At 48.4% G+C, this 23,826-nt stretch overlaps 2 protein-coding genes across 2 annotated transcripts in view; one reads left to right on the top strand and one right to left on the bottom strand.

Annotated features, from left to right (window-relative positions):
- The window catches only part of SEC31B (SEC31 homolog B, COPII coat complex component), a 32,934-nt gene extending 19,024 nt beyond the window's left edge, over positions 1–13,910 (top strand). Inside the window, 17 exon segments of the mRNA XM_047759651.1 lie at positions 1,190–1,264; positions 1,525–1,623; positions 1,966–2,065; positions 2,581–2,759; positions 3,016–3,045; positions 3,047–3,143; positions 3,517–3,662; positions 4,364–4,409; positions 4,412–4,536; positions 5,035–5,196; positions 10,003–10,180; positions 10,595–10,909; positions 11,156–11,214; positions 11,525–11,671; positions 11,961–12,077; positions 12,531–12,602; positions 12,828–13,910. Coding sequence (XP_047615607.1) covers positions 1,190–1,264; positions 1,525–1,623; positions 1,966–2,065; positions 2,581–2,759; positions 3,016–3,045; positions 3,047–3,143; positions 3,517–3,662; positions 4,364–4,409; positions 4,412–4,536; positions 5,035–5,196; positions 10,003–10,180; positions 10,595–10,909; positions 11,156–11,214; positions 11,525–11,671; positions 11,961–12,077; positions 12,531–12,602; positions 12,828–13,007 — 2,127 coding nt within the window. The 3' untranslated portion in view covers positions 13,008–13,910.
- A 4,105-nt stretch (positions 13,911–18,015) lies between these two features.
- WNT8B (Wnt family member 8B) lies at positions 18,016–22,621 on the bottom strand. The gene is given in 6 exon segments (XM_047762374.1): positions 18,016–18,173; positions 18,175–18,594; positions 18,809–18,951; positions 19,873–19,998; positions 21,032–21,170; positions 22,595–22,621. Coding segments are annotated over 6 exon segments (969 nt in total). The 5' UTR covers positions 22,610–22,621; the 3' UTR covers positions 18,016–18,047.
- Positions 22,622–23,826: the final 1,205 nt, after the last annotated feature.

Genomic DNA, 23,826 nt, shown 5'->3' with positions numbered 1-23,826 from the left:
GGGTTAAGGATCCAGCATTGCCGTGAACTGTGGTGTAGGTCGCAGACGCAGCTCAGATCCCACATTGCTGTGACTCTGGCGTAGGCCTGCGGATACAGCTCCAATTGGACCCCTAGCCTTGGAACCTCCATATGCCGCAGGTGCGGCTCTAGAAAAGGCAAAAAGACCAAAAAAAAAAAAAAAAAAGCTATCTAAGAACCATTCATCATGATGGTTCCGAAGCTGAGTACAGATGAACATTTCCAGGGGAAGGGCATGGAAGAAGGAGGGGACCCTGAGAGACTATGAGAAAGATCATAGTCAGAATTCATGGTTCAGTGTGGGATGAACAAAGGGCCCAGACCAGCAAACCCATTAGGCCAGGGCTTCAGGAGGCCTTGGCCCTCAGTATCTGGGACACTGAGTGGGTAAGCTGATTCTGTTTACTATATCTGTGCAGCTTCCAATAGGAGTCTTCTCACCTGGCCCTTTCGACTACCAAAGGCTCACTTGGCATCAGTCCCCTCAGAAGGACAGAGGACAGGAACCACACCTTGTCAGCAGGGCAGCACCAGGGGGTTCTCTTCTGTGGGAGTCCTTGTAGCATCCCATAAGGCAGCTTAGAGTTCTCTTCTTCAGCTCCCAGGAAGACAGGTCAGGTGCGAGAAGGTGAGATATAGATCAGGCTGATGTGTAATCTGCCCTGGTTTAGAAGCCTCAGGCCCTCAAGAGCCAATAATCTCTCTTGTACAGATTCTAAAACCATAGCTTCTAGGATCCCTGCGAGGGTTCTGTTTAGTACAACAGCCCTCAACAGTCAGGGAAGCCTAGACCATGGTGTCCACTTCAGGTGTTTACGTAGTTTTACGTAGTTCCAGTCCAGATGCAGTTTACCAGTCACGAGCTCTGTTGCCCAGAAACATAGCTGACATCTTACTCTTATCAGGTTACAGGGTAACAGATCTAGGAAATCAACAGGAAGGTCCCGTTCTCATTCAGAAAAGGGAAAGGGTGTGTTAACACACCTGCCCACAGCCCAACGGGAATCAAATCCAGGGAGAAAGAGGAAGAGATGGCGGTGGCCTCAGGGGGCACTTAGGGTAGTACCAAGAACTGTATTTGAGGAACACTGGCACAGATGTCCAGCTGGTGCGGGAGACGATCATTCATATTCGTTTAACGGAGACTGCTGTGTTCTGTGGTTCCTTAGGTGACCCTAGAGAAGGACTCCAGAATGAAATTCCTAAAGCTACTAGGATACAATAAAGATGAGCTTCAGAAGAAGGTAAGCTGCTTTCACATCAGAAACATGTACTTGATGTGGAGAAGCGAATCCTGCCAGTGGAAGCCATCTCAGAATACCTCTTCCTGGGCTTCATGAATGCATATTTGGGCATTTTACCTCCTGGAGGTAGTTTCTTTCCCAGGAAGATTGCTCAAGGATCTTAGCAAGTCCATTTGGTGGAGTCTGGAAATCAGAAGAAAGTGTAATGCTTATTTGACCTTGTGCTGGGAAGAGAAGGACTCATAGATCTCTCCTTGCAGGTGGCCACGTGGTTGAAGAGTGATTTGGGGCTGGGTGAAAGCCCTCAGCCCAAGGAAGATGCCCCCAACAGTAGCAGACGACAGGCCTTCTGCAGCCAGGTCTGGTAGGAGCCCAGTCAGCCTGACATAAGGGAGCACAGAAGACCCGCCTTCAGGGCCTCTTCCCCTGCCTAGACCTTTGCCTCGCTGTGGCAGAGCTCTTCAGACTCCTCACTCACTTGGAACTAGAGTGACATACAGAGCCCAGAAGCTTTGGGCCAGGAGTGGAGTTGTATCTTAACCTTGAAGTAGAGCCCTTCCCAAACCTGACCTGGTTATTCTTTTAGCTTTACCCATTAAGGGCCAACTCTTACTAGCACTCCCAGAGAGAGCTACTAAACCAGCTCTGTCTTCTGGGCTCATTTCCTAAGTATCCACCTCTGTCTGTCTTTCTTTGTACAGACCTCTGAACATAGCGCAGAGGAAGCCTCTGCCTCCTCATCCTTCTTTGATGAGCTGGTCCCTCAGAACATAACTCCATGGGAGATCCCCATCACAGAAGGTACCCAGACCCTGAGGGAGAGGAACCCTCTGCGGAGGAGTTGGTGGGCTCAGGGTTCTCTTCTTGAGGACATTCCCTTGCCCCCGGCCTCCTGTCTCCCTCCGCAATCTCAAATGCTGGGTGGTTCTGTACTAGTTAGAGCTTTCTGTGGCTGTAGATTTTCACAGATGGGTCCTTCCTATGAAAGGTCTTATATCAAGGAGTTTTTTCCTATCCTTTTGTCTTCTTGCTTAAAGAACTGTGACCCTGTTCTTGTTGAGCAAGCGCACATCGCACCTGTGATACTGCCACGAGTCCCTCCCTTGTCCTGGGTCCTGTCCTTAGAGAGTTACCACTGGACCTGGGCACCCCAGGACACCCCACTACATTTCGTTGTGAATGAATGAATCTTGGGGGTTTGTTTGGGGCATGGGAGACAGGGACACAGAATATAGGAGGCAGGCTGTGGCTCTTGCAGGGACACGAAGCTGGGGTCTGAAAGCGGGCTGATGCCAAGGGGATGCCTCTGTCTGCAGACACAGATGGACTCCTGAGCCAGGCTCTCCTGCTTGGAGAACTGGGCCCCGCTGTGGAGCTGTGTCTGAAGGAGGAGCGCTTTGCTGATGCCATCATCCTGGCCCAAGCTGGGGGCGCAGACCTGCTGAAGCAAACACAGGAGCGTTACTTGGCCAAAAAGAAAACCAAAATCGCCCCGGTAACTGCTCACCATGCAGGAGGGGAGGGCAGGGGATTACTTGGACCTTACCATGTAGATGCCTACACTGTGGAACTGGTGTTTAGGGGATCTGCCTTTCTCTCTCTCCTGTTTTGCCCACCACTGCCTCACCCCTAGCCCATCATTGGTCTAAACAGGAAGGCTGTTTATGAGGAGCTTTTGTCAGCACAGCATGTGACCCCTGCTGCCTGTGCTGGAGATGGCTGATGGCCTCTTTCACTCTGCCCATTTACAGCTGCTAGCCTGTGTTACCCAGAAGAGTTGGGAGAGATATGGTGTGTGCCTGTAGCCTGAAGAACTGGAGAGAGGCTCTGGCCTTGCTACTGACCTACTCAGGGACAGAGAAATTCCCTGAGCTCTGTGGTAGGTGGCCCTCGGCTCCAGGATGGAGCAGTGTGGCTCTAGCATGGATTCAAGGGACATGCTGAGTGAGGAGGCAGAGGAACAGCTGAGCTCTGGGAAGCCAAGCCGTGTTGTCAGGGACTAGAGTGCATGCCCCAACTTTCAGTAGGGGTCAGTTGTTTTTGTTTGTTTGTTTGTTTTGTTTTTTAACTTTTTCTTGTCACATCTCAGTGCAAGAGCTTTGCCCTTCACTGCAGAGCAGGATTAGCCTCAGTGTTGTCTTAAAGCCGCTGTGGCTGCTTGTCCCATAGGTCATGGTCCCCCACCTATCTTCAAACAGGAGAAGAAGTGCAGGGAAGCTGTTGCCATTTCAGAAGTTTCCATCTCTCTGCAGACATGCTGGGAACTCGCATGGAGCAAGAGGGCAGCAGAGCACTAACCTCCGAAGCCAGACTCTGTTACGTGTGCTCAGGGAGTGTGGAGCGGTTGGTGGAGTGCTGGGCAAAATGCCACCAGGCTTCATCCCCAATGGCTCTGCAGGTACCCCTTCTCTGCAGGGCCCTGGTCCCTCCACACCAGGCTTTTGCAGAGGCTAGCGGTGGAGATGTGCAGGGACATGAGAGGCAAGTCTTCGGGGTACCCTAGCTGGAATCAGGGTATTAAGGAAGAGAGAAGGGCCCTCAAAGTCTGGGACCTTTTCCCGTGGATCAGCTGTCATCTCCTTCCCTCTTTCTCAGTCAGGGGAGACTGAGCAGCAGCTGCTTAGATATGAACCCTCATAATTTTTTTCCCACTTCAGGTTTGATAAGTTTATATTTGAGAAATTGTGAGTTTGGGCCTTCTATTAGCTACCAGGGAAAGTCCTGTGGTTGTAAATTGTACCAGACACTCTGTGGGTATCCAGAGAAGGTGGGGGGTCACAGACTCATGGGGAGACAAAATCACACATGAAATAAGAGTTCAACAGAAATTGAAATTGGTGATGCATTAGCATAAGGGGTGAAGAATCCAAAAAGTAGAGGCAGAGATTACCAGAGCGTAGACCCAGACAGCTTGGGAGGTGAAGCCAAGTGGCCCTTCTCTGATTGTCATGTCTCATATGTCATCACCCGCTGCCAGTGCCTGGCTATGGCCAGGGGCCCTCATACCCATAACAGGGACATCCTTGGATGAGCTACCCAGGTTTCGAGAACAGGATGTGCTTGGAAGAGGGCTGACTGCCCTTATCCTCGTCCCTGTAGGACCTGATGGAGAAGGTGATGGTCCTTAACAAGAGCTTGGAGCTACTGCGGGTCCTGATGGGGTGAGCCCAGGCCCTGCCACAACCTCCAGGGTCACTCAGTATGCCCACCTCCTGGCAGCCCAGGGCAGCCTGAACGCTGCCATGAGCTACCTACCCAGTGACTGTGCTCAGGTGAGTGGGGCCCCGTGGAAAGAGTGAACCATTTCACTCCTCTCACACTGGCACTTCCATGTTCCAAGCACTATAGTCATGCTGAAAAAATCAGATGTCAGTGATTTATCATGTCATAACAGTAGCTTATACAAAGCACTATGGGACGCCACAGCAAGGGGCTGGCTTTGTCTGGAGAAGTCAAAAAGGGCTTTCCAATGGTTAAAACTGTTGAGGTGGACCTTCAGAGAGAAGTGGCTCACCAGCAGGTGTCAGACATTCCAGGCAGAAACAGCAAGGAGGAAGGTTTGGCAGGGATTAGAAGACCTTTGAGTCGCGTACGGCGGGTGAAGTGTAGCGGGTCAGCTGAAAAGGTGAAAGATTTATGCAACCTGAAGGAAACCCAGACTATAGAGGGTCAGCTGACGTTTGAATGCTGGAGGGGGCCAGGCTTGTAGGAGAAGATATTTGCTTGTTTTCATTTTATTTAACAATTCTTTGTTATTATAACTTTTATAGCCACCAATTCAGCAGCTCAGAGATCGGCTTTTTCATGCCCAGTGTTCTGGTGTCTTGGGCCAGCAGTCTCCCCCTTTCCCCTTCCCCCGGGTTGTTGTGGGAGCTACCCCCAACTCTCAAGAGACATCATCTCACAGACTGGGATTCCAGTCTTCTCACCAGGTAAGACCTTGCTTGTTCATTCATTTAAAAACACCTATTAAGTGTCTACCAAGTGTCAGGCATGGATCAAGGCACTTGGAATATATATATATATATATATATATATATATATATATATATATATATATATATAGTAGGAGAAAAAAAGATGAAAATTCTGGCCTTCATAAAGCATAGATTCAGTTATTTTTCTTTTTCTTTTTGTTTTGTCTTTTCTAGGCCTGCCCCAGCGGCATGTGGAGGTTCCCAGGCCAGAGGTCTAATCAAACTGCAGCTGTTGGCCTACACCAGAGCCACAGCGATGAGGGATCCGAGCCGTGTCTGTGACCTACACCACAGCTCACGACAACACCAGATCCTTATCCCACTGAGCAAGGCCAGGGATCTAACCCGAAACCTCATGGTTCCTAGTCGGATTCGTTAACCACTGAGTCATGACGAGAACTCCCAGTTATTTTTTGATTAACTGTTTATTGAACAAATGCTAGGCACCTAGAACAGAAAGGCACACAAACCATGATTCTTGCCCTTAATTAGCTTATAGTCTAGTAGAAAGATGGTTATGTAAAAAATAACTACAGTAAAATTCGTAAATGCCATGATTAGAGTATGAAAAAGATCCATGAGATCACACAGAAGGAAGCAACTTGCTAAGGGATGGGGGAAGTTTAGAGAATGTTTCAGAATGAGTATGAGGTTGATCAGAATCTTGAAGATTAAAAGTTATTTCGGCAAAGGAGGATGTAAGGAAGGGTATTTCAGGCAGAGGGAATGGCATGTACAAGTCAGTGAAGGAAAAGTTAGAGCCCATTTGAGGAACGACTAATATTTTAATGGGGCTACAAAACAGCTCTTTATGGTAGTAAAGTGAGTTAGATGAAGCTGGGGTAACAGGTAGTAGTTATATCAGGGGAGACCTGGCCTTCTGTATTCAGGAGTTTAGACTTGAGCCTGAAGGCAGGAGCTATTGGTCTTATGCATAGGAAAGGCTAGCTATGTGTCTAGAAAGGGCAGGCTAGAGGCAGTTAGGAGGCTATAGCAAGAGATGATTAGGGCATGAGATGATCTAAAGCTGGAACTGAGGTTGGATTTGAGATACTTAGTAGGTAGAATGTACGGAAACTGGTGATGGTTTAGTGGTGTGGGGATTTGACACCAGTTTCTGTCCATTCTACCTACTAGCGGCGGGGACTGACCACAGTGCCCAGAATGATAGGATGCTGTTAACTCATGAGACCAGGAGCCTACTAGAGGGAAACAAAATCTAAGGAGATTGTAGATAGAGGTATCTATCTGGCAGAGGTCTGATTCATCCTGACCCACCTGTAATTCCCACCCTAATTTTCTTCCCTCCCTTGCCTTCCCAGTCCACCCTCTTCCTTCTCTGTCGTTACTTGCTCACTCTCAATCCCTCTATCCCTCCCTCTCACTCTCTCTTTTCTATTTTGAAACAATTATAGATTCACAGAAAGATACAATGAAATGTACTGGGAAGTCTTCTGCATCCCAAGCCCACCCCATCCCACGCCAGTGTCCCACACAACAGTACAATATGAAGACCAAGAAATTGACATTAGCATATAATCTAGATGCAGATTTCACTGGTTTTACACAGACTTATTTGTGTATCTATGTGTGTAACTGTGTAAGAATTTGTTTTTTCGTCTCTTTAACAGAGTCCTTCACAGAGCAAACATTTTTAATTTTATAAGCTCCTTGGAGTTCTTGTCGTGGCTCAGTGGTTAACAAATCTGAATAGGAATCAGGAGGTTGCGGGTTCGATCCCTGGCCTTGCTCAGTGGGTTAAGGATCCGGCATTGCCGTGAGCTGTGTGTAGGTCACAGATGCGGCTCAGATCCCATGTTGCTGTATCTGTGGCGTAGGCTGGCAGCTACAGCTCCGATTCAACCCCTAGCCTGGGAACCTCCATATGCTGCGGGAGCAGCCCAAGAAATGGCAAAAGACAAAAAAAAAAAAAAAAAATTTTATAAGCTCCAAGTTTTCCTCCTGTGGATCATGCTTTTCATGTAAAGTCTAAGAAAGCTTAGTCTAGTCCAGGGTCCCCCAAATTTCCTATTATGTTCTTTCTAGACATTTTATAGTTTCATAGTTTTACCTTTAAGTCCATGTTCCACTTTGAGTTAATTTTTATATAAGATGTGAAGTTTGGGTCAAGGTTCATTTTTTTGCCAATGGATATCTAGAATCATTTATTGAAAAGGCTGCCCTTCTTCAATTGAATTGATTTTGCTCCTTTGTCAAAAATTAGTTGGACATATTTGTATGGACTTATTTCTCAATTCCCTATTCTGTTCCATTGATCTGTGTGTCTGTTCCTGTGCCAATACCACTCTGCCTTGATTACCACCTCTATATAAGAAAGTCTTAACGTGGGAAAAAGTAATTTCCCCTACCTTATTTTTCTGTTTCAAAATTGCTTTGGATATTCTAAGACCTTGTCCTTTTAACATAAATTTTAGAATGAGTTTATTTATATCTAAAAAGAAACTTGCTAAAATTGACAGGAATTGTATTAAAACTATAGATTCGTGTAGGGAGAATTGATGTCTTTACTATGTTGAGTCTTTCTATCCATGAACATGGTAAATCTCTCTAGCACTGTCTCCATCAGCACTTTATAATTTTATTTTCTTCCTTTGTTTTTTTTTTCCTCTCTGCTTTTTAGGGCCACAAGTGTGGTACATGGAAGTTCCCAGGCTAGGAGTTGAATCAGAGCTGTAGCTGCCAGCCTATGCTGCAGCCACAGCAGCGCCAGATCGCCAGATCTGAGCCGAGTCTGTGACCTACACAACAGCTCACAGCAATGCTGGATCCTTAACCCACTGAGCGAGGCCAGGGATCGAACCTGCGTCCTCATGGATGATAGTTGTGTTCATTACTGCTGAGCCATGACGGGAACTCCAGCACTTTATAATTTTCATCATACCACTCCTGACATGTTTTGTTCAATTTAAACAAATATGTAAGTTTTTAATTTGTCTTCAACAATTTGAAATTAAATGGTAATGCACTTTAAATTTTGGTTTCCACTTGTTAATTGTTAATACACAAGAAAGTAATTGGTTTTTATGTGTTAATCCTGTATCCTGTGATTTTCCAGTGCTCAGAAATGAGATTCCTGAACTCATTAGTTCCAGGAGTGTTTAATGGATTCCTTGGGCTTTTGTTTTTTGCTTTTTTTTGTTTTGTTTTTTGCTTTTTTTGGGCCGCACCTGCAGCACATGGAGGTTCTCAGGCTAGGGGTCCAGTTGGAGCTGTAGCTGCTGGCTTATGTCACAGCCACAGCAACACTGGACTCCAGCCATGTCTGTGACCTACACCACAGCTCACAGAAGCACCGAATCCTTAACCCACTGATCGAGGCCAGGGATCGAACCCACAACCTCATGGTGACTAGTTAGATTTGTTTCTGCCGTGCCACGATGGGAACTCCCCTTGAGATTGTCTATGTAGATAGTCATGTTGTCTGCAAATAAAGACAATTTTATTTTTTTTCTCCAAATTGTATATTTTTAATTTCTCTTGCCTTGTTATAGGCCTAAAATAAGAATAGTGAGTGTGAATACTATGACCTTGTTTCCCGTCTTAGAGGAAAAACATTCAGTCTTTCACCACTCAGTATGATGGTAGCTCTACATTTTTTTTGTAGATGTTCTTTATGAGGCTAAGGAAAATTTCCCCTCTATTCCATTCTGAATCATGAATCAGTGTTGAATTTTGACAAGTGTTTTTTTCTGCATCATTTTGTATGATCAAATGATTTTTTTCTTTAACCTATGGATTATGTTGACTGATTTTTAAATATATCATGATATATATTGCATGACCTGGAATAAATCCCACCTTATTGTGGTATATTATTTTTATATACATCGTTGGATTTGATTTGCTGAAATTTTGCTGAGGATCTTTGTGTTTAAGTTCATGAGAAAATTGGTCTGTATTTTTTTTTTTTTTTTTGTGGTATTGGTATCAGGGAGTACTGACCTTAAAGTGAGTTAGGGAATGTTCCTTCCTTTATATTCTGGAAGAGATTATGTAAACTTTGTGTTAATTTTGCCAAACTTTGAATGTTTGGTAAAATTCTCCAGTGAAACTATCTAAGCCTAGAGATTTTTTTTGTGGGGATCTTTTTAATTACAAATTTAATCTCTTTAATAGTTATAGAACAGAAGTTCCTGCTGTGGCTCAGCAGGTTAAGAACCAAACATAGTGTCCATGAGGATACAGGTTTGATCCCTGGCCTCTCTCAGTGGGTTAAGGATCCATTATTGCCACAAGCTGTGGCAGCAGAGGTCACAAATGCAGCTTAAATTCAGTGTTGCTGCGGCTGTGGTGTAGGCCAGCAGCTGTAGCTCCAATTCGACTCCTAGCCTGGGAACTTTCACATGCCGCAAGTGCAGCTGTAAAAAAACAAACACACACAAAGAATATAGTTATCGAACTATTCAGGTTTTCCATTTTATTTTGGCTGAGTTGGTAATTTGTGGTCCTTGAAGAATTTGGTCCATTTTTTCTACATTGTCAAATTTATGATGTAATGTTATTTATAGTATTCCTTTATTATCTTTGCAGTGGCTATAGGGTCTGTTGTAATGTTTCCTGCTTCATCCTTGATCTTAATGACTTGTGTCTTCTCTCTACATCTGTGTCAGTCTTTATAAAGATTTATCAATTCTGTTAATTTTTAAAATTAGCTTTTTGTTTCATTTTCTCTGTTTTTCTGTTTTCAGTTACTTACCTTTCTTTTCCTTTCCAAATGTCGACTCATTTTTTTCTTTACAGGTTCTGACTCCATCTGTAAGGCCAAGGATTTCCACACCTCAGTCGTCACTAGTGATGCCCTCGACATCTTCCCATCCTGTCCCTTATCAGGGCTCCCGAATGAAGAATACAAGTGACTATAGGCCACCTGGTTTCCAGGAATCCCAGCCTTTGCCCCTGGGCCCTGGGGTAAGGCCCGGTGAGTGACTGAGTGGAGTTCTGTCTAGGCAGAGGTCAGAGGAAAACAGTTGGCATGGCCAGCATGTATTGGGGGGATAGTATGTCTACTTGGTGAGAGGAGCTTGGATTTGAAGCCTGAATTCTCAGTATTATCAGTTACTGGCTTTGTACCTGTGGACAGGATACCTAGTCACTTCGTATCTTTTGAAAATAGTAGTCGTTCTATAGTCATTTCAACCCCACAGGATTGTTTTGAGAGTCAAATAAGGAATATAGTAAAATGACGTGGTAATTGGTAGATCTCCATTCACATGTGTTAATCATTTATTGTTACAGATTTTTTTATATCACTACCTTACTCCTCCCTGAGGTGCTCTGAGTCTCTTCCAAATTGAAATTTGGTGGCAAATGGCCTGTTACTGTCCCATTTCAGCTTCCTCTCAGCCACAGCTGTTAGGAAGGCCACGGGTGCAAGCTCCTAACCCTGTGAGATTCCCTGGAACATGGCCTCTTCCTGGTCCCCCTCCTCCCATGGCACCCACAGACATCATGCCGCCTGGCTATGCCTCCCTGCCTGAGACTCCTCGACTGGTCCCTCTGCTTCCTGTGAGAACACCAGGCCTCAGTCCCATGAACTCCCAGCCGCCAGCCCCTCCTGTCAGCCTCCCTGCAGCACACCCCTTGGGAGGCCCAGGAGCTCCATGTGCTAGCGCCCCCCCAGCCACCGACCTCTTGACCCCTCAGCCAGGTCAGTCTTCCCGCATGGCCTTCCCCTTCCGCGTCATGGCCTCTCTCTCCTCCCTCCCCCACTACCACCTTGAGAGTCTCTTTCCTCAAGCCCATGAGCTGGGATTGGAGAGTGTCAACTAAGAGTGTGCTGGTCCACAGAGAGACCTGTGGCACACTCCAACTAACATAAGGTTGCTGCCCTTCAGACCAGAAATTTTGGTGTTCCTGATCATGCCCCTAAATACCTCTATATTTTACTCTCCAGGGCCTCAAGATTCCTTGAAAAATGCTCCAGTGCCCAGGGGAAGCCTTCAGAGGAGAAAGGTCAGTGCATCTCTCCCCACCTAACCCCTCGTACATTCCTCCACGGCTCACACGCTAGATGCTTACAGAAAGCAGCCCAGTCCTTCCCATTCTCAGGCATACACTCTGTCCTCTCTATTTCCCCACCCACTCTTCTCCCCCTAGCCCCCTCCTCTTTACTTCTTACAGGCAGTCCCCATCTTCCCACTTCCAGGTCCCCCACTCACTGTTCTGTCCCCTTGTTCACCCATAATTTCTACTGCTCCCCTAAAGCAGGGCCAAAGGAGTCTTGCAGCTTAGACTCATGTGCCTTTCTTTTCTCTCTCTCTAGTTGCCAGAGACATTTATGCCCCCAGCACCAATTACTGCTCCAGTTATGTGCCTCACCCCTGAGCCACGAGGGCTCCTTTCCTCACAGCCAGCTGTCCCCAGTGTGAGTCAGGCTCCCCCTGGAGCCCCAGGAGAACTCGGCCTGCAGGTGACAGGAGCGATGTTCCCCTCCTTCTACTTTTCTTGGGTGTAGAAAAGCAGGGCGCATGGTAGATGGCTTCATTCCTCAAGGTGCAGGCAGACTCTGGGCCGAAGGAGATGGGGGTGAGGGGCAGGTACCAGGTGTCCCTACTACAGAGAACGGTGGGTGCCCCCTCCCCAGCTCTGCCCTGCCTGAGTGGGAGCAGTGTGACGCTGAGTCATTGAGGACTCGTCCTGAGATGAGCCATGGGAAGGACAGCTTGCTCAATCTCTCCTACTCCCTGCTCCCTCCTCAGCGGCTTCAGCAGCCACCTGAGAAGATGGACAGGAAGGAGCTGCCCCCCGAACATGAGTCCTTGAAGATCAGCTTCGAGGCGCTTCTGCAACGCTGCTCCCTTTCTGCCACTGACTTAGTGAGTCTAAACCTTTCCCATGACGCCCCCACTCATACCCCAGCTGGACCCAGGACCACTTAGTTATAGACCAGTTCCTTGTGTGACTCTTCTTACTGTCCCTGGACATGCTGCCTGTATCTTATACTTATTTGGTGTCCGTGCAGAATCAGGAAGGACTTGTCCGGTCTGGAGCTTAGCCCCTTGGTAGCAGGGCCAGCAGCACTGAGACTTAGCTCTTGGAGAGGCAGCAGGGAGTACTGGAAGGAGGGTGAGAACAGGGGTAAGGAAGCCTGCCGCTCCTTCCTGGCTGTGTCTGCCTGAGCGAGTCACGTACCCTCTTTGGGTCTCCATTTCTTCCCCTGTGAAGTGAAAGAAGGAGCATTAAGCCATTCTAGCTCTAAGGTACCGTGCTTCTTTAGAGCCCTGTGTAGTGTTAGGGGCTGGAATCGGAATCCATTTCCCTCCTTGCAGAAGACAAAACGGAAGCTGGATGAGGCAGCCCAACGCCTAGAATGTCTGTATGAGAAGCTCCGCGAGAGGACAGTAAGTGTGCTCAGTGGTGCTCCTCCACCTTCCGCCCTTCCACCCTCGCCCATGGCCAAAGGGCATCCAGTGTCCCTTCCACAGGCCTCAGTGGCCCTGAGTCCCCACAGAATATGGACACCTTGCCCGGCCTGGGCTCCAGAACTTGTCCTCTCTTCTCCCTCCTGGGCCTCCGAGGCAGGGACTGGGCTGGGCTGATTAACCTCTGGGCCAATCCCCCCACAGCTCTCGCCTCCTGTCCTGACTGGGCTCCACGAGGTTGCCCGATGTGCGGACACAGGGAGCTTTGAGCAGGGCCTCGCCGTGCATGCCCAGGTGGTGGGCTGCAGCAGCTTCAGCGAGGTCTCCAGCTTCATGCCTGCCCTCAAGTCTATCCTCACCATTGCTCTTAAGCTGCACGTCTGAACCAGCAGCTCCTCCTGCCAGGAGGCCACTTCGACTGTTCCTTAACTCCTGCCTGCAGGGAAGGAGAATAGATTCCGTTTGTTTTTTCCCTTGCTGCGGGTGTATGATGCTGTAAGCTTGGCTCCAAACCAGCAGAATGCCTGTTCTCCACCCCTTAATACCTGGCCCTCTGGGAGCTTCCCCGGGCTCTCTCAGCCTGTTCTTCTTCACTTTCCCTCAAACTGTACTTCGACAAGGCTCGGCACAGGATGTATTCTCCCCAGGGATATTCTGTCTAAGCGGCTTCTGAGGGGGTAAGCAGGATCGTTGCTTCCAAGTCTACCTCTGCAGTACCCACCACGTGGGTCTTTTGTTTTACCCCTTCTATGGACCATGAGCCTGACCTTACATTTCCAGGTCCGTATTTCTCTGAGCCCTGGAGGCTGGGGTAGAGTTGACTGTTCATCCTTTGAACAAATCATAGATGTGAGGGATGGGTGCTGAGCAGAACTGAGAAAAGGATCTTAGTCCCTTTGGGGAAGGGGCTTCTCATCTGCCAGCATTGTTAAGGGTGGGCTAAGTGAGATGGAAGGTGGAAGGGGTGCACTGCCTTTCGCTGAGAGCTGTCTTAGGCTATAGAATAGGAGCAGAAGGACCACACTGCCTGTGGGGAATGGCCCCTGACTTAGACTGAGCCCTGGCCCAAGGCCTAGACCATTCATTCTGTGTTAGAATCCCGGTTCTGGAATAAGAGCCATATTAATGACTCTTCTGGCACTGCTTCTCAAGGCTTGGAGACCCTTCTCCCCCACCCCCACTCATCTCAGGGCTGCCTTCTCTGGCTGCACTTTCTTGGTTGGACTCTGTGTTTGAAGCACTGATGTACTTAATGTGCAATAAAGCTGCTTTAATTTGGTTTCCTCAGTTATCTCCCAATTATTATGTCCTCTGGGTCCTATTTTGCCCTTACCTGTCTTCCCAGGCTCCTTTGTTCTTGCTCCCTGTGCCCTGATAAGGCAGGAGAGAGGCTTGGGGGACAGATGGGAATTCAGGAGAGTTGAAGAAAGGAGGTGACACTGAATTAGGCTCTCTCCTTGCAACATATATGGTCAGTCTGGGAGGGGTGTGTGTGTGTGTGTGTGTGTGTGTGTGTGTCTGTCTGTCTGTCTGTCTGTCTGTCTGTCTCCATCCGTGCCTGATGTTCAGCTCCAGGGTTTTCCCCATACCACTTCAGGGCTGAGCTCAGCTGCACAAAGGGGCTGGGTGTGAAGCCTGGGGTACTATCTCTAATCCTGTTGTAGATCCCATCATGTCTGCGGGCTAGATGGTGTGTGTTTGGGAGGAAGGGATTGTTAGGCAGTATTTGTTTGTAAAGCCACTTGCTCTTCAGATAATACTTGCACTAACTTCTATTGATGAAGCAGTGTGAGCCCCAGCAAAGTCCTTTCCCAAAGTGTCTTTGAAGCCAAGAGCCCATTGAAGGGAAGAAAGGCCGGGAGAGGGGATTAGTTTGTTCAGCAGCTGTGAATTTCAGTGGGAGGTTGATGAACTCCGAAGTCTTTGTTTAAATTAAAGGGGGGGAGAAAAAAGCCGCTGCTGGAGCGAGAGCCCCACTTGGGGCCCTGAACTAACACAAGGAGAAGTCTGAGCTGCGGGGAGCTGTGTACTGACTGCGAAGACTTTTCCCAAACACTTTCGGGAAAGGTGTTGTGAGAAGAGAAGGGGGCGGAGTGGGGGATTAGCATGTGAAATGAAGTTTTCATTGACTCCGGCGGGGGTAGAAGGCTATTTTAATGGCATTTTGTTCTCTTATTTTCCCTTCCTGAGCTCTTTAGAGATATTGTTTTGCTAAGGCAGGCTTTCTCTTCCCCCTTCTTTCCAGTCTGCAGATTGCCTCTATGGGAGCCAACATAAATATTTCTCCTCGAGGAATGCGGGTTAATTAAAAGGAAATGAATGAGTGGAAGCATCCAATCCAGACCCACAATAGGCGAGTGCCCTGGCCTGCCCTTCCCTCCCACCACCACCAGCGCCGCCAGCGCTGAGCACGACCCTGTCTCTGTCTTTGCCCTAACCTGCTGCTAAGGCCAGTTGAGGCTGGGATTCTTTTCAAGAAAAGAAAGCCCTGTCTGTGTCTAGGCTCACAGGCCAGGGACAGGAAGGAGACAGTGTTTTGTCCCCTCCACCCAGCATCCTTGTCACTTCTCAGGACCTCCCTCTGCTTCTGTCCCCTGGCTGAGACAGATGGACTTCTACCAAAGAACACACAGGAGGAGGGAAGGGGCCTGGGTTCCAGGACCCACCCCATGGTTACTTACTAGTTGGTGGAACAAGCCACACATCTTTCTCAGTGACAGTTTAAATCTGTAAAACAGGAGTGCCCGTTGTGGCTCAGTGGGTTAACAACTGGACTAGCATCCGAGAGGATGTGGGTTCTATTCCTGGCCTCTCCCAGTGGGTTAGGGACCCGGTGTTGCCATGAGCTGTGGTGTAGGTCACAGACGAGGCTTGGATCTGGCATGGCTGTGGCTTTGGCGCAGGCCAGCAGCTGCAGCTCCGATTCCACCCCTAGCCTGGGAACTTCCATATGCCACAGGCGCAGCTCTAAAAAATAAAAAAAATAAAAAAAAAAGGAAAAAAAAATCTGTAAAACAGGTTTCACTAGCTGACCACGAAGGTGTCTTCCCAAGCAACCGGTCTGGTTGTCCACATTTGTAAAGGAGAATATAGCACAGGAGACTGATTATAAGAGAGAATCTAAACTCCGTGAAAGAGGAGGTCAGTGTGTTGTTCACCACTGTATTTACACTCCAGAGTTTGTTGAATGAATAAATGAATGGATAATGCAAGAGGAGGAAAAAAGCAATCCAGATCTAAGGTAGCTCAGTCATGTTTTCTTTATAGATGCAAATGAATCATATCAATCATATCCATTTGGGAATATAAAACAAGAACCAATGAAAGAACTTTATGACAGCATGACATGTTTTGAGTACCACCTGGAGTTATCATATGTGAAGCACAGTAGTTCTCCTACTTATATGCTGAGAGACCTCCTGGAAAATGCAGCTTTCCTTTCCAACATTGTATGTTTATATTTTCTAGCTGCCTTGCCAGATTTTCTTACTGTACACTATCAAGTAATTTTGCCAAGTGGAACAGCTGCTTGAGGGATGGAGGGCAAGTTGGGAGATTCAAGAGGCCCAGATCAAAGTTGACAGAAGGAGCAAAAGGCCTTTTGCTGGCTGAACTGGAAATGAAGCACTAGGAGTCCCTAGTGTGTCCCCTGTAAGGAGGGAAGGGGAATCTCTCTCCTCGGTGTTAGTGGGACCAGAAGATGTGTAGGGATGAGGCCAGGGGCTTGGGCTGTTTCTCAATTCGGAACATGGCAGCCCTTCCACTCTCACAGGTTGGCCCCTAGAGCCTTTGCCCCTTTTAGCCACTTGGAGCCATACCTCCTCTATGCTCGCCTCTCCTCTGCAAGAGTTGAGATGAGGGTGTCTAGCATTTGACCAGTTCTGCTCTGGAAGAGCTACCTGGTGCCTAGACTCAGGAATTATCTCCGGGAGGGAAGATGACTGGGAAGCTCATTGGGCTGCAGAGGGTCCTTCAGGGATTAGTTTGTCCCTTCCCAGAGCCCTATTTCATCAAGTCCCTGGTGCACTGCTTCCTTCTGAGAAGAGAACCAGAAAACTCAAGCACCACAAGCAGCAAGATCCTAACTACTGAGTGAATGTATTAGTGGAAGATTTATGGGGATGATTTGTTAAACCTTGGCAGATTAGCCTCAGTCAGGCCAGGAGTACTACTTAGGCCATCAGGGAAGTGAGGCTTATGGGAGGATGGTATCCTGGCAGGGTTGGAGGGAGGAGAGGGCCTAGAGGTTATGTCTTACATGTGCCCTTCCCTATATCCCCAAGAACAAGTTCAATACCTAGGGAGTGGGGGGGATGTGTATATCACAGTCACTGCAATAAATTAAGGTTCAAGGTGCTGAAATTCCTATTAGCAACAGTTTTATTGCAAGGTTTTACCTAATGAAGGAAGGTATCCAATGCCTTGAATCCTGCCTGTTTGAGAATCAGGTTAGTGAAAAGGAAGGGGTCACAGCTTCTCTTTCTGCATGACCTGTCTTCAGAGGTGCAAACTCTCAATGGGAAATTGCCTTTATTTATCTCAGTCTTGACTCAGGGGAATAAGATACTTGGGGGGAAAAGAAGGGGTAAAGTTGATTGCTAGGAGGATATAGGTTAGAAATATAAAGAAGTTTACTTTAAAGGGTAGGAAATGACTGACAGTTTGGTCTTACATCATTCCTAGATGTGGGGATGTGTCTGGAGCACCTTGGGTGATTGTCTAGGAAGGTCATTTCTCCCACTGGCAAAGTCCCGTAGAGGCATGTTATCACAAGTGGCATCCTTGGTTTTCTGCAAGTCCACACTGTAGGGTCCCCACCTCCTCCACCTTCAGCCCGTCCCTCTGGGGACCAACTCCCAAAGACATGCTTATGCCTGGGTCAGTTTCCTCAGTATCCCTTCAAGGAAAGAGGGAAGAAGAAGAAGGGAGAAAGCAGAGATTCCTGGAAAGCCTGTGCCAGCGGAGGGCCTTTGCAGAAGGAAGACGTGGCTACAGTGGAGACCTTTCAGCAGAAACTTGGGGCGGGGAGAGATGAGTAAATGTGAAAAGCCATGCTTTCCCGGACCCTGCATATCTCAGAAGCATTCTTCCAGTTCCTAAGATCCACAGGCGTTAGGGCAACGAGGACAGAGAGGAGGAACGCCTGTACACATCCTAGTCTGAGAAAAATCACTAGCTCAGACTCTCAAAACGGTTCCCAGAGCTAAGTGTGGTGAGCGGACGATGCAGATAGCTCGAGGAGAGCGCAGAGGAATTGTGGAAACAGGTTGGGAAGTGGCAAGCACCGGAGAGAATGCGGAGTCTCTCCCTCTCGGGATCCCTGGCCTTGGTAGTGTGGGGTCCCTATTCCCTAGATTCCTCTATTTGGGGTCTCTAAAAGAAGCCAAGGACAAATAAGGAAACAAGAAGGGAGAGAGGAGGCCCTTAGGGTTTTCTCCCAGGTTTGTGAGCCGCGCCCCCCGGCGGCCGCTCCGCGCGACTGCAGAAGTATTTGGTAACCCGCCGGCGGCACTGCTCGCAGCGGACCGCGCAGCACCAGTGGAACTTGCAGGTTGCAGCTGGACACTGTCTCCGCGCGGCGCTCCTCCACCGACAGGCCGCAGTCGCCGCAGAGCCGACGGCAGCTGCGGCGCTCCCAGCGGCCCAGGGCCCGGCCGCGCCGCAGGCACTCTCTGCCTTCGGTGCCCAGCAGTCCTAGAGTTTTGTTCTCCAGGCAGTAGTCCGGGGAGTCCTCCAGGTGCACCAGCTCCCGCGTGGAGATGGAGCGAAAGGTGTCGGCGATGGCGCCGCGGCCCGCCGCGCTGTTGCCAGCACCCTGCAGCAGATCCACCTTGAGTGCTGCGTGGTACTTCTCTTTCAAGTGCGCGCCCACCTCTCGGAACTCGGGCAGCTGCAGCCAGCAGGTCTGCGTGGTGCAGCTGCCAGAAACGCCGTGGCATTTACATGTGCGTTTCATGGTGCCCTTCACTGCCTGAGGAGAGAGCTAGGAGTGAGCAGGCCAGGAATTAAGCGCGTGGGGAGTCTCGGCCTCAAGGGGGTTGCGAAGCGTCTAGCTAGTCTACGTGGCCAGCGGCCTGGTACCTCATTTCCCCAGTCTGATAAATGAATTGATGAGCTGTCCGCACCTAGCTCTGGCAGTGGGTTCATGGAGCCAGCTGCCTGATTCCAGGGGCTGCGGGACTCACCTTGCGACCAGCCTCGTTGTTGTGTAGGTTCATGGCTGCCCGGGCATCCTGTCCTGTCTCCAGGGCATCTACGAACTGTTTGGATATTGCCTCTCCGAAGCCCACGTTGTCGCTGCAGCCTCCCCACAGCCAGCCTTGGCCCCCTGGAAGCGTGCGGTGGGAAAAAAGGCCGTTACGGCGGGCGGGCGCGGAGCCTCCTGGGCTACTGATTCTAAGTGGGTTTGGGGAAGGATTCAGGTGGGGCGAGTGCTCTGTCTCCAGGTTACGGTCACCCTAGATTTGTTTTTGCCACCTTTGTGCTCCTATTTCCAGCCTCAGCCAATCCCCTGCGCAGGGCCGTATGACGTAAGTAGCTGACAAGGGAATTCTCAGCCAGGTGCTTGCCCGCCCTCCTAAGTGTTTCCGGCCCTTGCGCAGAGCGTGCACGTGCTCCGCCAGGGATTGCCAGGACAAAATGGCGCGGAAAAAGGTGAGGAAAGCGCGAGTCCTGAGGGGGAGAGAGAGGCGCAATTGAAATTATATGGAACAGAGAACTATGTCTAGTCACTTATGATGGAGCATGACAATGGGAGAAAAAAGAATGTATACATGTATGTGTAACTGGGTCACCATGCTGTACAGTAGGGAAAAACTGTATTGGGGAAATAACAATAAAAAAATTAAAAAAAAAAAAGAAATAGTATGGAGCAGCAGTTGGAAGGTGAGCTGGAGGGCAGAGGATTGGACAAGGCAGTGAAGGTAAACAGTAGAAAGGAGACAGCGAGAGGCGGCGTAGAAGGGCGTTCGTTTCCCCTATGTTCGAGATCATACTAGGATAGAGTCCGCAGAGAGTGTTCTTTTATCATTATTGTGTTTAAATTAGGGAAACCACACAGTCAGAGAAGGGCCCCCACCTACATTTAGCCTGGTTTGTCCCTGTAGGGTTTGAGGCCAAACTGGTTCGCCCTGATTTTCCTCAGATTTAGAAGAATAAAATGCTTCTTCACCACACCAAGTACCCACCAAGTTTTTCCTTAGGTGGACTTTACTGGGCCATCCTCCCCACCCCCAGTATCACTACTCACCCAGTTGCCCATTGCGGGAATCATCACAGCCACAATTGTCAAAATCCCCAAGGCTGCAGTTTCTAGTCAGAGTGTACATGACCCCAGCAGAACTGATAGCATGCACGAATGCCGTTTCCCGATTAGCTGGCAGGAACCAAAAATGGAGCGAGTTAGAGGGAGGAGTTACTGCCCAAAGACATGCCTTTAATACCATCCTGATACCCTCCTTTCCCTACTCCATCCTAATTGCCTCTGCTCCAGCCCTGTTCCTTTCCCTTTCCATCTTTTATGACTAGGTGGCTAGATTGTTGTTCATGTGAGTGGGATTTAGGTGGGAAAGAGCCGGAGAAAGAAATGGGGGAGACTCTGAAGGCCAGGTTGTGAAGAACCCATCCCCAATTCCTCCTGGAACACTGAAGTCTGAGAGGCAGGTGGTAACTAGTCCTGAAAAGAATCCCTGATTGGCAGCTCTTTCACTAACCAGTTGGCCACTTTTTCTCTTCTCCATGGGAACCTGGTCTCCAAGTCAGTTCCCACTTGCCCTGTCTGTCTGTACCTTGCTGCTGAGCCTGCGGAAGAAAGGGGCTAAGGGAGTGCCCATTGTGGCTCAGTGGAAATGAATCAGAATAGTATCCATGGGGACGCAAGTTTGATCCCTGGCCTCGCTCAGTGGGTTAAGGATCCAGTGTTGCCGTGAGCAGGGGTGTAGGTCGCAGATGTGGTTGGGAATCCCACATTGCCGTGGCTGTGGCATAGCTGTGGCTTCGACCCCTAGCCTGGGAACCTCCATATGCTGAGGGTGCGGCCCTAAAAAGACAAAAAAAGATAAAAAAAGAAAGAGGCTAAGAAGCATGGAGATTTATGACCCCTACCTACCTCCTGATGTTATATTTTGAGAAAGCCTTTAGCCAACTGGGAGGCTGAGGATGTATGGGATTGGGGCTGAGACAAGGTCCACTTGTTGAGTAGTGAGGGTGTTGAGAAAGAAAGAAAAAAGCCCTATACATAGGAAGGAGGACCTGGAGAAGGAACCGAAGATCCCAGAGAGGGAGATGACCTGGGAGGAGAGACCAGCTGAGGAACAAGGGGAGAGAGGAGGCAGGGGGCCATCCCTGGAGAGTGGAGGTCTAACCTGTGGCCAGGGGGTCCAGGGAGCTGTGGCCAAGGCTTTCCTTACCACTTCGAAGTCCACCATGGCTGGACAGCTGCAGGGCTCTCTCAGGGCAGTTCCAGCGATCCCAGGCAAACTGGTATTTGCATTCTTCAATGCCACTCTGAGCGCCAGCAGCTACACTGCTGGAGTAGATCAGGTAAGCCTGCAGGGACACAAACTTCAGACTTGCAGCAGCTGACCTTGGGAGGCATTTGCACTAAAGTGACCAAGCGCTTTTCCTGGGCTTTTCCCATCCCTCCAGAGTTAGGAGAGTGAGCACTTTCCATATGCTGTCTCATTTAACATCACAAATAACCTTGTGAAATAGGTACCATTTTATAGATTTGAAACCTGAGGCTCAGGAAAATGATGTAAAGCAGTTTGCTCAAGGTCCCACCACTAGCAAATGGTAGAAGTAGGAATGAAAATCGGTTTCAGTTAGACTCTAGATCTCACTACCTCTATTCACTATAGTATTCTGTCACTCCAAAATGAGCCCCAATTACATCGTTCACAAATTTTTAGGTGTTCTCATTCTATTACTAGTTTAGAAAGAGCATTTTGGTAGTTCTCTTGTGGTTCAGTGGGTTAAAGATTCAGCATTGTCACTGCAGTGGCTCGGGTTGCTGCTGTGGTGTGGGTCCAGTCCCTGCCCCAGGAACTTCTGCGTGCCACAGGAGCAACCAAAAAAAAAAAAAAAAAAGAGCATTGGTAGCTGGAAATGTACTTAAAGATCATGCAGTACAGTGCCAGCATCTTTTTTTTTTTTTTTTTTTTTTTAGGGCCACACTTGCAGCATATGGAGGTTCCCAGGCTAGGGGTCGAATCAAGAGCTACAGCTGCCAGCCTACACCACAGCCACAGCAACGCAGGATCTGAGCCACATCTGAGACCTACACCATAGCTCAGGCTCACAACAATGCCAGAGCCTTAACCCACTGAGCGAGGCCAGGGATCAAACCTGCAACCTCATGGTTCCTAGTCAGATTCGTTTCCGCTCTGCCACAACGGGAACTCCACCAGTACCAGTGTTTTAAAGATGGAAGACTGCATCCCACCCAGCGCTGAGAAGGATGGCCAACTGTAACCTGACACTGTAAAAGAAAACTTTTCTGGCTCTGGAAATTCTGGCCATAAATTCAGAATCAGTATTCCTGAGTTCTTGTCCTAGCTCTGACACTAATTTGCTGTGTGGTTTGCAGTGTGTCCCTAACGCTTTCTGTGCGACAGTTTTTCTCCCTATAATATATCCAGCATAATAAGAGGTATGGATATAATGAAGAAAAATTGACATGTATAGTCTCTGGTTAAGAAGCTAAGATGAGGAGTTCCCATTGTGGTGCAGCGGAAACGAATCTGACTAGTATTCCTGAAGATGCACTGGCCTTGCTCAGTGGGTCAGGGATTCAGCATTGCTGTGGGCTGTGGTGTAGGTCTCAGATGTGGCTCAGATCCTGCATTGCTGTGGCTGTGGCTCTGATTTGACCCCTAGCCTGGGAACTTCCATAAGCCTCAGGTGAGGCCCTAAAAAAAAAAAAAGCAGCAGCTGAGTGAAATCCAAATAAATCAAAGGAATTTTTTTCTTACCTTTGGACCAGTCATCAGGAAATTGTTCACTGACCTAGAAGGGAAAAAAACCACAGAGCATAAAAGAGATACACCAATTCATTTCTGCTGCCAAAAGGATTATTTCAGCAAATATACAGGCGTGCTTCAGAGAGATTACTGGTTTGGTTCCAGACCACTGTAATCAAGCAAATACTACAGTAAAGCCAGTAACATGAATTTTTTGGTTTCCCGGTGCATATAAAAGTTATGTTTACACTATACTGTAGCCTATTAAATGTGCAATAGCATTGTGTCTTTAAAAAACAGGAATTCTCCTGTGGCACAGTGGGTTAAGGATCCAGCATTGTCACTGCAGTGGCTTGGGTTGCTGCTTCAGCATGTGTTTGTTCCCTGACCTGGGAACTTCCACATGCTGTAGGCACAGCCAAAACAAACAAAAAGCAATATACATGCCTTAATTTAAAAATAGTTTATTGTGGAGTTCCATTGTGGTGCAGTGGAAAGGAATCTGACTAGGAACCATGAGGTTGTGGGTTCGATCCCTGGCCTTGATCAGTAGCCGTGATCTGTGGTATGGGTCACAGACTCAGCTCGGATCCTGGGCTGCTGTGGCTGGGGTGTAGGCTGGAAGCTGTAGCTCCGATTTGACCCCTAAGCTGGGAACTTCCATGTGCCTCGGGTGCAGCCCTAAAAAGAAAAAAAAAAAAGTATATTGCTAAAAAGTGCTAACCATCATCTGAGTCTTCTTTGACCGACTGAGCAAGGCAACCTCATGGTTACTACTCAGATGCATTTCTACTGGGCCACAATGGGAACTCCTGTCATCTGAGTCTTGAGCAAGTCTTAATCTTTTTTTCTTCCTTTCTTTTTTTTTTTTTTTTTTTTTTTTTTTGCTATTTTAGGGCTGCATCCAAGGAATATGGAGGTTCCCAGCCTAGGAGTCCAATCGGAGCTGTAGCTGCCGGCCTACACCACAGCTCACTGCAATGCCGGATCCTTAACACACTGAGCAAGGCCGGGGATTGAACCTGAATCCTCATGGATCCTAGCTGGGTTTGTTAACCAGTGAGCCACAAAGGGAACTCCAAATCTTAATCTTTTTCCTAATAGAGGGTCAGGACTTGTTGTTGATGGCTGCTGACTGATCCGGGTGGTGGTTGCTGAAGCTTGGGGTGGCTGCAGAAATTTCTTAAAATAAGACAATAAATTTTGTCAGATCAATTGGCTCTTCCTTTCACAAATGATTCCTC

Source organism: Phacochoerus africanus, chromosome 15, assembly GCF_016906955.1.
Source record: "Phacochoerus africanus isolate WHEZ1 chromosome 15, ROS_Pafr_v1, whole genome shotgun sequence".
In the NCBI taxonomy this organism is placed as follows: domain Eukaryota; kingdom Metazoa; phylum Chordata; class Mammalia; order Artiodactyla; family Suidae; genus Phacochoerus; species Phacochoerus africanus.
The sequence above is the reverse complement of the archived record's forward strand: the minus strand, read 5'-3'. Positions and strand labels throughout refer to the sequence as shown.